Here is a 16,223-nt window from a genome sequence, read left to right as displayed (position 1 = left end):
CTGCTCAACTAAAAGCAAGAAACTTCTTCCCCCCTCCAAATCACTTTTGAGAGGATTTTACATCATGTCAAAATAATTCCATTTCTAATACCCTGAAAATTCAAAAGATTATGAGCTAAAAATTCTCAGAAGTTTGTGTATTTAACACAACATATTTTTAAATCTGGTATCATTGTGAAGAGTAATAACCACAAAAAGCCTAATACCTAATTCCCAGTAATAAACCACTGTATAAATAAATAGTATTGACATCCATGTAGTTACACAACAGAAAGTAATTTAGTCTTACTAAAAATCTTTCAAGGAGTACCAAACAAGAACATCTCTTTGAAATAAACAGCAAATGACTGAACACTGATGTCCCCAGTGAAAAGAACTATGTCCCAAACTGTCTAGCAAAGGCATGGGTTTTGTTACTAACTGGGGGGGGCAGGACCCCAACCATATTCCTGTATTCTTATTGATTACACATCCAGGTTTCATGTTACTTGCTACTATTATTAGAAAGTTAAAATGCAGAAAGGTATATAAGACACTGATATTAAGGCAGCATACAGTTGAATCAACAGGGAAACAGCTCTCTATTTTTCAGAGGAGAAATATCTAAATGGAGGACTGATATCATAGAAGAGTACGTATAAACACTGGAACAGTCTTAATATGCATCAAAGGGTGGAGGGAGGAGGCATATCTGACAAGAGAAGTCGGAGGAGGAAAAGTTGAAAATGTTAGTTGTACCTTAAAGAACCCTGCTTCTGGCCCACACCTGTCATAAACATTCCTGGCTTTACCTATAGCCATGATAATACCTTGCATGTTCGGGGTCAGCATGACCTGCCACAGGGATTTAAGGTAAAAGTTTTGAATGATTAATATTTTAATGACCAAATTCAATATGCTTGTAGTCTCATGCAAGATAAAAAGCAACTTAATGCATGCATACATTGAAACGGCAAATTTCAATACAAATCTAGTGTGCGTATTCTGCAAATCAGTCATGGCATGTGTACATATTTTTACTGTAACAACGTATGATTAAAGGAAGCTTACAAAAAAAGTTGAAGAACTGTGTCAAATACTATTTAAAAGTTAAATGGTCAAAACTCCCCAGGAAAGGAACATGCATTGTTCAGCATTAGTATCTGTCAGAAACTGCATACTGAATGAGTGCTACCCATGGCCACCACAGGATTTAAAAAACCAAAAAGTTTCAAGTAGAAAAATCACCCAGTCACACTTCATCTGCTATACTAAAAACACAGTAAGCTACCCTGTCTGTTTTTCATGTGTATTTCAACATCAAAAAAAGGGGCCCATTGCTGCAAATGCAATTGGTCCCTGAAGCATCTGCAGACCAATTCTTAAAAATCAAATCCAAAACATTTAACAAACACAAAGCCAAACGTAGACACAGGTCACAGCTATTCACATTGGTTATACACGAACAATTTGATACATCTAGTTTGCTCAGAAAAGCCCTTCCCCTTTGTTACCTGTGAGCAAAGAAAAACACTCCCTCTCTCCCTGCCCAAGGTATAGCTGGCACAGCGAAGGGCACAGTAACAAAAGATGAAAAGCCCTAAACTCGCTGGAAGAGTTTCCCACTCATAACAACAACTTAAAAAAAAAAAGTGAATACACTTACGAAAGGGACAGGGAAATCAGGAAGAAAGTTATCCTTTAGAAAGAGAATGGCATGGGGACAACAGTGAAAATAAGAAAAAACCCAAAAAAGCAGGTCATTAATTAGGTGAGGCTAAATCCTCGTGCCTTTAAAAGAGGAGACCACACATCTGTCAGAAGCCAAACTCAGTGTGATTATGTCAAATTAAATAATTTTATTCCCCATCCCATACTCCCAGTTACAATTGATCACAATTACAGGGCAGAATGACCTGAAATACCCATTTGCCTAGGGAAACAAAAGCTCCCCATAGCCCACCAAGAACACATAACCAGACACCCGAGAGTATGGGCTACACCAACGCTATTCCCAACCAAAACAAATATGGAGTAGGCAGTGTCAATGCAGGACAGTTTGATGACCTGGCAGTGTTTATTTTCTGCTGCCCCGTTTTAGCAGTAAAAATCACGTCTCTCAGGACAATGTGGGCCCCTCATCTGTTCCTCAAGTAGTACCAGGTACACACACCACCCAGGGTCTGAATCAATAAAAAAGAATTTTGGGATTTTTGGTTTATAATTGGGTTTGTTTTGGTTTTGTGTTTTGGTTTGTTGTGGGGTTTTTTTTTGGTGGGGGTTGTTTTTTTTTTTTTTTGGGGGGGGGGGGGGGGGGGAGGGGAGGGGAGTGTGTGCTTTGTTTTGTTTTTCTTTTTTCTTCCGTAAGCTTTGGAAGAGTCAGCTCCACCAGGCAGATCACTTTCAGGTTACTTCCATGGATAACTTAATCCTTGAAGTGTGAAAAGTTTAACCTTGGCAAATAAGGGATTGAGCTTGAACATTAGCTTTCTTGGACTGACAAGAAAGCACAAACATTAAGAACATCACTCACTATCCTGTCACTTTCTAAATAATAGTAGCCTGCAGTCTTTCACCAGCATTCCAGAGGCCTTCTGGCCTAAGACAAACATTCAACTTCCACAGCTAAAAAGACAAATATACCTCTAGTGTAAATGCACCATGCAAAGCGTGCCCAATTAGAGTAGCTAGTGCTTTCCTTTCATATTTCATTACAAATTAAGACATTGTTAAGGTTACAAATCGCTAAGCATTTAGTTTTGCAGAAATCTGTTAGGTGTCACGATGTGCAAACATGCCAAAAATTCTTGTCAGGCAGCACAAGAAAGCACCGAGGAGGAGCGGTGCACACAATTGCAATCAAATGTACCTCATCGTCATAACCCCCCTCCTCTGACTCAATCACAAAAGTCCCTACATCAGGAATCGCCACCTCTACAACTCGCTGGTTAGGAGCTGGTTGAGCTGGGGCATTACCAGAGCTCTGCAGAAGAAAATCATTATCAGTATGTATGTGGGGGAAATAATAATCAGAAAAAAAAAATTACAGACATGCAAACTGACAGGCTGATCAAATAAAGTGATGTGCACTGCTAAAGTTCTGAAAAAAAATTATAGATATCACTTTTCTCCAATTACAGTTTCTTAATTTTTTAGGCAGTACATTTTAAAATTAAGCCATCATTATTAGAGCGATTTAATTTGTCCTTTATTCACTAATTACATCTCTACAGGCTGGTATGCCACTATTGCAACTCTTAACATCCATTACAAACTTAAGGTAGTTGTTAAAGGATGAGTCTGTGAACCACCACTTCTCTTCATACCTTCCACGGGAAAAGTTACTAAATACAACTGACCTATCTGATGAGTTCATACTAAGGGACGGTAACAAGCCAAAGGCTAACATTTCCTGATGCTGTGAGAAAAAAAAAACAAACAAACAAAACCACCACATAAAAGCCTCTAGCAATTAAAATATTTGAAAGAATATTTAAAGGTGCATTGCATTCAATAGGTTTGGATTTTTAGAAGAGTAATTAGAAAATCAGGGCAAGATTATATTAGTCACTGAAATTCTTGCTATGTTAAAGGAAGTTTTAAACAACAATGGAGACAAATCTTAGCTCCTACGGTCTGTCATTGTATAGCACCCAGCTGACAACATTTGCAGAACTTAAACTTTGACTCTAATCTAAGCAATTGCAGAGTGCCATGCTACTTGTTCTGCAACTATTACAATAGTCTCATTTTTTAAGAAAGATTCCAGAAACACACATAGCATCTATTTACATCCAGCACTGTATAAATATAAAGGAAGACCATGCAGAGGGTAGAGGAAAAAATAAATTTAAAAAAGGACAAAAGCGCAGAAAATGGACACAAGTGATCAGGTGGTGACTAACATACAGCCCTGTCTACTACATATTCTGATGTTGTGTTTCCTTCTATTTAAAATGGACAAACAAAAAGCAGAGGAAAGGAATATATGCCTGCATGTCGGAATGCATATAGAAGCAGAATAATTAAAAAGCATGCTGATACAGTGGGAAGGACGGACAATTCTGCCTAAGTTAAATTTGGGTATACAGAGAGCAGCTTTTAAACGTTAACAGAGTATCTTCAGATAAGCTAGAAATTGGCTTTAGATTCTAACACCTGAAATACATTTCCTTCTAAATAAAAGAGTTTGCATGGTCTGGGGGGTTTTGTTTATATTTTTTTCAAAATAAGCCATCCACCCCGTTGCAGAACAATGCAGTGAAAATATTGGAACAAGATGACCTGCGTCTGCCTCATTAAGCCTATCATTATGTTCCCCGTGTGGTTCCTCAACCACAGTCTCGTCAAGTCCTAAGGCTGATCACTGTGCAAAGTGTCATTAGCATAAACTAACACGTTTGATCCATGGAATCAAGTCTGTCAGATTCTTCTGCATCTGACCAGGATGGAATCCCACAGACCCTAGTAGGAAGACGGCATCATGCAAGGCATTTTATTGAGAGTTTGATATCTTCAATAGCTACCCCTTCAGCTGGAGGTACCTCGTATTAAACAGGCTCCCCCTAAGCTGTTCTGTGTTCTGAGAACTCAGAAGAGTCAGATATGCATTAGCCTAAAGCATTAGTGGTAGAGCATCTTTTCATCCAGGGTTAGATTAGCTTCCCGGTTGGCTTTAATTTCAGCTTAGCAGAGAAAGCATGCTTCTCTGCTCTCCTGACACCACAGGAGAGAGGGATGGAAAATACGTCAGGTGTAAGTATCAACGATTTGTCATGTCATTTTCGAAGGCTTTAAAAGGACTTTCCTGTTTGCCCCAAATATAACTGGGGCTAGACTGCTTCTGTTTAATGAGGATTCATACCTGAACTCAGGAAGCATGCTTGAAATTTTGCACAAATCTAAATTGTTCGTACCTCTAGCAGTTACTAGGGGCACCTAAGAAAGCTATGCTGTACTTTTTGTACATTTTATCCTTACAGATACGGTTCCAAGACTAAAGCAATACATGCATCTAAGGCACTTGCTTTTGTGGCAAGTATATTGATCTATACACTTACAGGAAAGCAAAAAAATATTTGCTGGAAGAAGAAACTGTTAAATACTAGTTTCATTAATAACTCATTAAGTAGTTAATTTCTAATTCCTCTCAGTATTTGTTGTATGACGTGAAAACAGAATCACCCAACACTAATTCTTATAACCGTTTCAAGTTAATATATAAATCTGATGAATCACAAAAAAATACTTTTTACCAAGTTGTGAATTTGCATTAAACCTACAGAATACTGTTGAAAAACAAATTTTTGAAAGCTCCTTCATTTTTGCAAGCCACTTTAATTTCCATAGGTCTTTCAAGGGAACTCAATTACTGTCTTGTATTTCTCAGATAAAAACCTGAATGTTTAAATCAATATTTTTCAAGTTTTTTTACATGGAATGTCAATGTTTACTCAAAAATAAATTGAACCACCTAAGATTTTGAAAAGATGGTGAGTACAAACACGACTGTCATTTGAACAATATGCTGTGCTCTCAACAAGTACTTTAATCACAGAGAACATCTATTTTAGTATTTTTCTTCTCTTACACCCATTACTGTAGTACATACTTTCTGGATGGACTTTAGTGTTGGACAGTCCTTGAAGAAACAGCAATTTTCAGCTCAAACTTTCCATACACACCCGCTTTTTATCATCTATTATATAATTTTCACTTGCAAAATAAAAGCAAAAGTAGTATTTCAAGCTTCAAAATATCCTCACCGTATCCATTATAGCTTCTGGACATCTATCTTCTTGTTCAGCTAAAGCTTTATTGATTGCTTGTACAGAATCTTCTTTTAAGTGCTTTGAAAGATCAGTTCTTGATGGCTGCTCTAAATATTCTGGTTCTCCTGCTTGAACTTAGTGACAGAAATAAAATAATATAACATTAACATAAGCATGAGTTCTGAATTGATTAGTTTCATTTGGATCGCTGTCGCATAGATAAGGTAACCCACACAGAAAATGCAGGGTAGGTCATACCGTTCACAAATACAACATTACATCAGTCTGTGTATCAGGTCATTTTGAACTCTTTCATATAAATTGACCCACGATTTTATATTAGGATCAGCAGTCCTGTCTGTAGGCCCATTAAGGCTCTTGAGTGAGGGGTATTCATCAACCATACACGGGATGACTGAGAACAAAGGTGAGATTCTACTTGGACTTTCTGTGGAATACAGACCCAACATATGGAATGACCTACAGCCACTGGAGTGCCAGATGTATTTTTACTTCACAAAATAAACTACATATTATATTCTTCTGACTTAAGGGAAATCTCAAAGTCTCCCCCACTTGAGGACAATAAAATTGATTAGTATAAGTAGTGTCTTAAACTCCTTACATGATGAAAGGAAATTTTGGCAGAGAAATAAAACATTCATTTAGTACTTTCTGTTACTAACAAAAGAACTAAAACTAGTTTTGAAGTGTTCATGAAGCCAAAACATATAGAAGATGAAGTCACTCTCACCACAGTTTGCAAAAAGAGAAATGTCATTAAATGACAGCACTTTTTACATTCAGTTTGTTGTCATAGATAGTTATGAGAATATGTGCTTAGTCTTAATGACTCAAATACAACAATGATAACATCCGGGCAGCAGTCTCACTGCACAAATCCATGTCACCTTTCCCACAACGTACATACAGCCGTCTGTAATGGAACAAAAGGTGGATGTAACCTAAAGCCTGACAGGTTTTTTTCTGTGTCTAAGCAGGCATATGTTTTATAGTCAGATTGCCAGTGGTCTTTATTAGCTGGGTTCTCAACAGCATTGGCCTCACTGTTACTGTTCACAGCCTCTTCCGCAGTTTTAACACCCTTGTTTTTACGTAATGACTTCTTAAGTGGGCCATACTATTGCTAACTCTATTCAATACATCACACTAAAATTATACTTCACTTCAGATCTAAATTCTGTCCTAATTTAAAATGAGAAGGTAGGTCTTCTAGTCAAGCACTCTGCATAGAAGAATATACATAACTTATGGACTAATAAAGTCTCAAAACAGACTGGTAAGACCTGTTAATAATTACTTACCTTAGAAGGCCAAAGTTTCTATGGAAAAAAATTTAGTAAAAGATAACCACAACTGGAAGGGAAAAGGCGGAAGAACCAACAAATTTATTTTTTTTTTTAAATAAAAAATAAAATGCAAAAAAAACCCAACAGACTAAACCTCAACTGCAGTTACCTTGGCCAGGTAAATACTTATGATTCAAGATTACACAAATTAACTTTTCCTTCCTTTCTTAAGCTGCAAAACTATACATACAAAAGCCAGTGATTTTTGGTTCTACTCGTTTTACAAACAGGCAGAAACAGCTTACCTGGAGCAGGTGAGGGTGCTGGTGCCCTGGGTATCTGAGATAACAGCTTCTCCTGCTGTGCTTTCTGAGCAAGTTCTGCATCCCATTCTTCAAGTTCTTTTTCAAAACGTTTATTGTCTTCCTTGACATAATCCCTTAGATCAGAAGGCAGCGTGTCCATTCCAACAAGGATCTGTCCCGTTTCTTTGTTAAACTCATCTGTGGTAACATGAAATAGAAATTTCAGGAAAAAAAAACGAACGGGAGAAGAGAGCATGTTCAACAAATTTCCTCAAGTGAATTACTGGAAAAATACAGTACAGCACCAAAACCCGAAAGGTATATTACTTTTAACTGGTTTTATCATCTGTCAGGCACTCTGCTACTGAGATGCATGGCTACTGCTCTTCTGCTCTTGCTATCTTTGGATTTTATCTGATGATGCCCAAGAACACCACTGCCATTTTGAAAGATGAGCCTTTGGGCTGTGAGCACCCTATGGCTGTGAACATTCAGGAAAAAAAAAGTAACAAAAAACACGGAATAGCTCAACTGCATTACTGCCACATGGAGTTGGCCACAACTCAACTTCCCAGCAGAAAAAGGGAAGGAGGGGGGGCCTACAGGGATTTGGAAAGTCAACTGATAACACAGCTACATGAAGTAACCTTTTCTGCTTCAAGAATGGCCTCTGCAAGAGTATCTCAGATCCTGGGGGATCAATCAGCTGTACTTGTCCCCCAGCAAGGAGGCCTCAGACATAATTAGAGTGGCACAGCCACCCTACAGGGCACGTAAACCCTGTGGCTGCAAATTCACTACTAATCTGGCAATCTAGAAATGCCAAGGTTAATATCACTTCTCATTTAAGAACTGAACAAATGCACACTCTAGGTTTCTGCCCTATGAAAAGCCAGAAACACAAAAGTTTTCCACCACCTGTTACTGAAAATCTGGCCATTTGCACAGTCAGCTCCCTAGCTGCCATTATCAGGCCCCACAGAACTCATGCAAAGCGATCCTGGCCCCCTCTCCAAACACTTCCGTACAAGCCTTACAGTTACATACTACTACATGACCTGAAAAAAATTTTCCCAGTTCATGTATTACTTCAGTTTAATGTGTGGTTGGTAGGGCTAAGCTATTCACAGTTCAGTATACTGCATAAAGCTTCAAGGTTCCACGCTCCAGTAAAGTTCAGAGTTCTGAAGCTTTGGAAAAAAAAAAAAAAACAAAACCACAAGAATTTTCACGTAAAGAGGGTCATTTATGTATTTCCCTATTTCTGTTCTAATCTTCAGTGAGATAACATTTCCAAAATTCTGAACATGTGATAACCCGGGCAAATTTTTACAAATTAGCAAACTTAGTTTATTTTGTTCTCTAATAATGTTGACACACTGGCATTATCTTTATTAATCTAAAAGTTGAAGAGCAATTGTTTCACCCAGAAAACCAATCTAACAGTTATGAGCATAAATAGAGCTTTCAATCATTATTAAAAACATTTTAAAAATCTGGAAATTCATCTGAAAGAAGCTTGCTTTATCAATATATTCAGCTATTCTATATCATGCAGAAAAAATATCCATAATATTACCTTGTATCAAGTACTGTTCCTTATCATTGATATACATTAAACAATATGCACTGGCATTCCTGTAACCACCAAAAGAGTCCCGTTCCAACTCTTCCCAAGTAGACTTTGTCACAGAAATATCATTGTATTTCATCCATCTGTTCTGGTGGTGGTCATAAATATATGCCCAGTAGTGTCCTGCATTAGCTTGACCTTCATGAACTAGCACAGCATGCAACCTATAAGGAACCTTGGGGAAAAGAGAAAAAAAAAAAGAAGAAACAAAAAACCCAAAATGTCAAACTCTCCTTGCCAGCATTTAGTTCCTACTACCTGCCGGCAATAATAGCTATGTTAAACAAAAGTAACAAAAAAAAGTTAAACAGGATCAAAACATGACACAGAGGAAAAACAAAAGGTAAAACTAGCAGCCCACTAAACAAAATGACTTTGAACTATTTTACTTACCACTACTAGTTACAAGAGATGTTAAAAACATTAGTGAGTCTATAGCATAAATGTCTACTCTGCTGCCTTTACTGCCAGGCACCCTCTTTCCTTAATATCCCTATTTTCCTTGTACCTACAAAAAACCCTCAAACATATGAGTCTCGAGTGTCTACGATTTGCTCCAGTTCTGACCTGGTAAATGTATCCTGAAGTCTGGAAAGGCATATGCAAGTTCAAGGTAAAAAACTCTGTGCTTTCTATGTGCCAGCAAGAGAGTTTATTTAAAGGAATATCTGGGAGTTGAGTACTTCCATTACCCAAAGGTAAAATTCTTACAGTAGAATAGGAATACAACCGTTTTCCAGTATTTTAGATATATCAGTAAAGGCATTGCTAAGAGAAGGATGGAACATATGAAGAGGTCCTCTCTTCCTCCTGAGGCAGAGAAGGAAAATAGCAGTTTCTAGGATCAGTGTAAAAGTATCCCAGGTTAAACGTGTTCACTGACAAGTAAAAAGAATGGGAAACCTAGTTTATATGTAAGTAGTTAGAAATCTGAAGGAGACAGAAGCAGAATGAATGACTGCTTCCTTACTTAGAAGTCTCTTAAAAGCATCTTTGTGATTGGCTCATTTTAACCTGCTGAAACAGCACATGCAACCTAAAAGGGAAAACTGATCATCTGTGCTATGCACAGTATGTCTGAACCACAGCAGCTTAGCTAGGATGAAAAAACTGAAACCATCTCTTACTGGTGCCAGTCTGGACTGAGATAAATGGTCTATTTAACATTAAGTGTACTAAATATTTGTTGCAAATATCATTTGAGCACTACAATAGCTAGTAACCATAAATACATATGAAACTATGACCTGAGAAACTCCTTGAAGTTATTTTTAACCTGATCACTCTCTTCCAGGCTATGTGCAAATGCTCGATATTTTGCAACTCCCCTTGAGCTGTAACGCTGGCTGACTGCACAGCAGCTGGAATCAGACAGACTGCCATCCCAGAGACCAAACCGCACTGTAAGTCTCCCAAACAAGAAGTATACACAGAAGAAATGCTAGTGAGTCCTTAGATCTGAATGCTCTGTGGTTTTTAACACCTGTTATGAAACCAGTGTGAAACCCTTCTTAAAATGATTGTAAGCCCATGTGTATGCACATAAACATATGCAGATTCTGATTTAAAAAAAAAAAAAAGATAGTCGAAAGAGATGTCACTTTTGATAATAAAATTTCCTCACCTTAAAATAGGGCATTAAAATCCCAGGTGTATTTAAATCATTTACTTAAGACCATGCTAACAGGGTCAGCTTGAGGGCCCCTACCCTTTGCTCCAGCTCTGGGAGACCAGCTCTCAAGTCATCCGCGCTGAGCTTCCAGGAAGGTTCCCCAGAGGTCTGTGACTGGGGGACAGGCGAGTTCAGTGCTGGGAGGTGCCTCTTGCGATAAAAGCCATTGTATCAACAGCAATTAACAGTACAGGGCAATACAAGTAAACAGTTGGCATTAAGTTTCTTAGCTTACACTTATTACTCATGAAACAGAAATGGAGCTTCACCACCCTCATCACATTTAGCTACAGAACAGATTTATCAAAGCTGATATATCAAAGATGAATTCCCACAGGAAAAACAAGTGTGTCATTTCCTCACAGCAAGTTCACAGAAGGAGGGAAATACTCAAATAAGCAGCTGATGAAATCTATTCATTCAGGAGGACAAGACAAAATAAGAATTTCAGGAATATGTTTCATATGACGGTTTGACAAGGGTTTTACGGACAACTGTAGCTTCCTTAGAATCAAAGGGGACACAAGGAGAAGATTAAGAGCTTCTTAAATAGTTCATACAAACAGTAGAAAGTATCCTGCAAATAATACTTTTTCCTTAAGAAGTCTAGTTTTATGTGCCCAGACCTTATCTACTCACAAGAGAAAAGCTTTCAGTGCTATAGCTGTATCATTCAGAGGAAAAGATCAATACTGTGAAACTGCGCCCTGAGAATGGGGCCACACTAAGCCATCCAGTTGCGCAGATGCATAGGCAGGCAGAGAGAAAGTAGAAAGCGATATGCACCTGTCTCCTTCCTATCGTGCCAAAACACCCACAGGGACAAAACCAGCTGAGCTGCAGAAGGGCAGCCTTCGCTTCCAGCCTGTGATTTCAGATGGGTTTAGTACCTACTTGTTCCCTAACAATCACTGAACAGACACCACTACTTTCAGGCATGGCACAGGAACCCCCTCTACAAATCTATATACCATCTTCATCCTCCTCCATTTCTGGAATTCTGTTACAAAACAAAGCAAAAATCTAGCCTGCACTATACAAATCTGCACTAGGACAAAGTGTTTCACTAAGTCATCTCCTTTTTCCCATTGTAATGATTGCTGACCAAAATCTTTGCCATCCAGAGGTATTCCCTCCTATAATAGACACCTAACAGGTAGGCTATGTGGATGCGAGATCACCAGACTACTTCATTTTACTGTTAGATGACATGTAGCCTGTAGCCTTCCGGTTATAACACAAGTATTAAGGAAAAAAAATGCCTGCCAGTAGCAAGCTTAAAGAAAAAACATCTAGGCAAGTCTGCCTGAAATCCTTAGCATCAGAGTTCAGCTGCCAGGAACTCTTACAAGCCATGTACAAAATGAAAACACCTCAAGGAAAACTCTAAGCTGAACAGATCTCACTTGGAAGCAAAATAGTTCTTTTTACTAACAGAAAGTAACAGAGGAAGTAATCCTTAACCTTAAAACCTGTCCAAGTGAGTGAACATGAGTATGTGAACATAAGAAATACCAGAGGAGCCACGACTCTGTAGTAAAGCATTCTAAAAATGCTGTTCAGATTACACAGCTTGAGAATCTCCCTAAAAGGCAGCTTAGACTAATAGTCAAGGTTGTGACTGATACTAAATCTAGACAGAGTTTTTAAAAACCCAACAAAAAACATAACAACAACAAAACCCACTGGCGTTATCAACCGCAAATTAAAATCAGGAGCCTTGAGTTCCCAAGTATTAGGCTGGAAGTTGCAATACACAATGGCAATAAGTAAAGTGTAAAAACAGTAGTTTCTTGTGTCCAGTGCTTTACCACCTTAAAGCCATAAGATCACCTAGCAATATGGTCAAATCAGGGTGAGAAAATTTTACTGAGTTATACAAAAAGTGAAGTTCTGCATTCAAATAGAAAAAGCGGATCAGAGACAGAACATATTTGGGCTTTTCATCACAAAGTTGCTTAAACTTAAGTATGTCACCTGTAAAATACCGTAACGCTGTCTTTCATTTCTGACTGTGCATAATTAAAAGGTTTGCAAAACCCATTATGACTTTCTAGTGAAATTTCTCAAACCACTATATATAATTGTTGTATACTTGCTCTATCTTCAAGCATCTAAGAACTTTTATTAAGTGACACTAAGGATCTATTTTTAATTATCTCATGTAGAAGTTGTACTTACTTGGACCATTGTTTTGTCAGAGTACATCAGTTCAATTGTCCGATGTATTCTAGCTATACTTTCTTGTAAATCTAAAAGAAAAATAAAAAAAACTCTTTTCCATGAGGCTGCATAATTGCACATGGCTACATCTTTCTTTTATCTCATTAAAAGCCAAACAAGGGTACATTTCATATTTAGTGCATCTGTTTATCTCCCTACATGCCAAACACTAAATATTCTCAGATGATAAAGCAGAGAGTGTGATTCATTACACGCTGCTGCTAGTTTCTTAGAGCTCAACCAAGCCCACCCCTGCTGGAGCGATTACTTCCCTTGTTTCCCTCAGAGCAACAGAACAGACCATAAGCTCTACCCTCTCTAAATACCCTTTGCTCAGAAATTTGCTGAATTTTTCGCTTGTGGAAGGGGTCACTCTACCCTAATCTCCCCTGCAGCGCACCCAGTCACAGCATTGGTCCAGCCACTATCACACTGACATCTCAGACACATCTGCAGAGATCCCACCTCTGTTTCCCTCTACTCTCCTCAACACCACACACAGAAAACTGCATCGAAACACCCGCATACACTTCACTCAATGACCAGCTTGCATTTTCTCTTTATATACCTCCACTCTACTACAGTCTCTAACTGGCTTCCCTTCCTATGTGCTAGAGATAAGTTTGGAAGTATGAAACAAGCAACTCAGCACACACGGACATTAAGGTGATTTTCCCCGCTTCTACAAATCCTTTCCAGTGGCAAATGCATTCTCCAGCTTGTGGCATTACCTCTAGTGTCGTTCTCTACTTCAGTCCTCCAGCGATGTAAACAGCCTTCTAGGACAGACAGCTCTTCCTCGGTGATGTGCCTTGGTGCCGGGTGCATGGGCAGATCAGGAGGAATTCGTGATTGCGTGAATGGTTTATGTATTACTGATCTTTGTACAGGAGATGTGCTTGGAACATCTGAAGATGAAGGCCCCTGTTGCTCTATTGTGCTGCATTCGTTCCAAACATGAAATCAAAAATTGGATCATCACGTATACAAACTAAAAGTTACACCATAAAAATAAGCTTTTTCATCTGAAAACAAAAGTTCTAAAGATAGTAATTACCTATAGTGCAATCCAGGAAAGGTACCTACAGCATCAATATGGAATTACTATAACTTCTGAAAACTTTGTCATACATTATATGTTAGCACAATAACAATCCTGGTTGCCATTACCAACGATAAAGGAATTGGATCAGTCAAGCCAGTTTGCTTTACTTGAAATGCTATTCAAATAATGTCAGAGAAGTAATTGCTGTCGTTTGAAATGTCTACTGCCAAACTGCAGAGAGAAAAATTGCAGCAGCTTGTCATATGGCCCATTGACCACAAAATCCAGTAAATACAAGTTCTGTGTTTAATAGCTTCTTCATGTCTTATGTCTACCAGACTTTCTTTTTCCAATCGTCTACCTATACCTTAACTGAACAGCAACAGAGGAAGGACTTCTGATATTTATGTACCCTGGAAATTTAGCACCAAGCCATCTAAACTTGTTCCGAATGAGTCTTGTAACTCAAACAGCAAAGCGGGCAACTTAGGACAATTCGACAAGAGAAGCAGACTACTAAAAACAAACATCTGTTACAGACTTTTCTCCTCCCATAGAGAACATATATATATATCTATCTAAAATCATACACACAAAGGAATCTGAAGTTCTAGTAAGCCACTGTTTTTTCACTTTGTGCAGCATCATGATACAACCTGAGGAACAGGTTGTATACAACCTCTATACAACCTGAGGATTCTTCAGTTTTAGAAAGTTCCGAGAATATTAAGATCTGACAATGTCACTCCACATAACTTTCTGCTGTGTTTTTTACAGATTGACAAAAAAGTCGTAATACTTACATTTTTACAGAACAAACTTCCTGTGTAGGACTTTGTTCAAATAATAGTACTTCTGATATTGCATTTCATGCATACAATGGTATCTTAAAAATTTGTCTTCTCTTGTCAATCATCATGGTTTCTATTGACATTCTATCAGCAAGACGTTTGAAATCTTTTGAAGGACTTTTAGACTGATGTACTTAATGTCTCTGAAGTAAAAAAAGTTAACCATCTTGACTGGACCAGAACCTAGAACCCTACTTTCCAATTGCAATATAAAAAGTTGTTATAAACTGTTAGTGTCCACCTAGCCAAACCCTATCCTAAGTTATACTCTATTAACTGTTACTAATAGTTACTACTAGCTTCAATAATGGGAACATCAGGGAGATAAAGGTCCAATAATGTTGTTACTTTGGCTAGCCTGTATTTAAGTAGTCAGATTGTTAGGTTCCTGACAACCTCAGTCAGAAACATAAGCAGCAAAGCAGAAAAGGAGCTTAACATCCAGGTAAAAATTAACAGATAAATTGTATACCAAAAACCTTGAAGCTGCACAGAACACACATGCTGCCCAAATTCAGATTCTTAAACAACAGACTTGGGAAGCAGTGACCTCACTAGATACTGTGCCACTTGGAACTCTAGGTGGAATTGTGCTTTTTTTGGAAATGGTAATTCTCCACCTAAAGACATTTTTACAAGCGCATGACACAAACACAAACTATTAACATTTTGGTTTATTTATTTAAGTCTGTCGTGCCAAAAAATACTCCTAGAAAGAGAGCAGAAGCTTTACGTTTTACTGCCTAGGATATGCCTAGTTGTATTAATCCAGCGAAATTCTTACCCCCTCAGCGGCCGGGTTTGCACTGAGGGGATGACTGGCCTCTCACCTTAGGAGAGCAGGAGGCAGCCCTTACCTGGGCGATGTCTGGGCTGGCAGCGTGCCGCTGGCAGGGGCACTAGCACCCAGGTCATCGACAGGAGACGTGCACACCGGCTTGCTGGAGGCGAACTCCAAGGCATACTGCAGGACATCTACCAAGGGGAATCGTTTAGGACCAGAACCATAGCTTAAATATCTGTTAACCATAAAACGTATTAATGCCATGACTCACATATACAACAAAAAAAAGAAAAGAAAAAAAAAAAGATTTTTTCTTTCTGGTTGACTGCAATTAAATAAAGCAAGCCTTTCCTAGCATGTTTCATGCACCAGAACTACTGTGCTTATACACTGTTTCCAAGGAAAACGGTAAAAGAAAAGAGATACAGCAGGGAAATTTAGAGCAAATAACTACACACAAAGGGCATAGTTGAAAGGAGTTATTCTGTGTAGCCCATGATATTACTTGCATTTACACTGGGAACAGTTATCTATAGTACCGTTCTAATCTCTGCTGTAAAACCGTGAGGTACTCTTTGAGTCTCTTGATTTCATCCCGTTTAATTCTTGTTATTTCTCTGTTTTTGTGCATATACCTGTAAAAGATGAAA

At 38.3% G+C, this 16,223-nt stretch overlaps 1 protein-coding gene across 4 annotated transcripts in view; it reads right to left on the bottom strand.

Moving 5' to 3' along the window:
* Positions 1 to 16,223, bottom strand: part of USP25 (ubiquitin specific peptidase 25) — a 94,941-nt gene that overhangs the window by 13,140 nt on the left and 65,578 nt on the right. For 3 of the 4 annotated variants that reach the window (XM_064469984.1, XM_064469993.1, XM_064470003.1), the window contains 9 exons: positions 16,113 to 16,208; positions 15,647 to 15,808; positions 13,625 to 13,833; positions 12,852 to 12,922; positions 8,945 to 9,173; positions 7,366 to 7,563; positions 5,745 to 5,884; positions 2,849 to 2,962; positions 739 to 834 (listed from right to left, as the gene is read on the bottom strand). In XM_064469984.1, the coding sequence (XP_064326054.1) occupies positions 739 to 834; positions 2,849 to 2,962; positions 5,745 to 5,884; positions 7,366 to 7,563; positions 8,945 to 9,173; positions 12,852 to 12,922; positions 13,625 to 13,833; positions 15,647 to 15,808; positions 16,113 to 16,208 (1,315 nt within the window). The remainder of the gene's footprint in view (positions 1 to 738; positions 835 to 2,848; positions 2,963 to 5,744; positions 5,885 to 7,365; positions 7,564 to 8,944; positions 9,174 to 12,851; positions 12,923 to 13,624; positions 13,834 to 15,646; positions 15,809 to 16,112; positions 16,209 to 16,223) is intronic. The other variant, XM_064469999.1, reaches the window with a different exon arrangement.

Source organism: Phalacrocorax carbo, chromosome 1, assembly GCF_963921805.1.
Source record: "Phalacrocorax carbo chromosome 1, bPhaCar2.1, whole genome shotgun sequence".
Taxonomy (NCBI): domain Eukaryota; kingdom Metazoa; phylum Chordata; class Aves; order Suliformes; family Phalacrocoracidae; genus Phalacrocorax; species Phalacrocorax carbo.
Note: the sequence above shows the minus strand (reverse complement) of the source record. Positions and strands in the feature narration are given on the sequence as shown.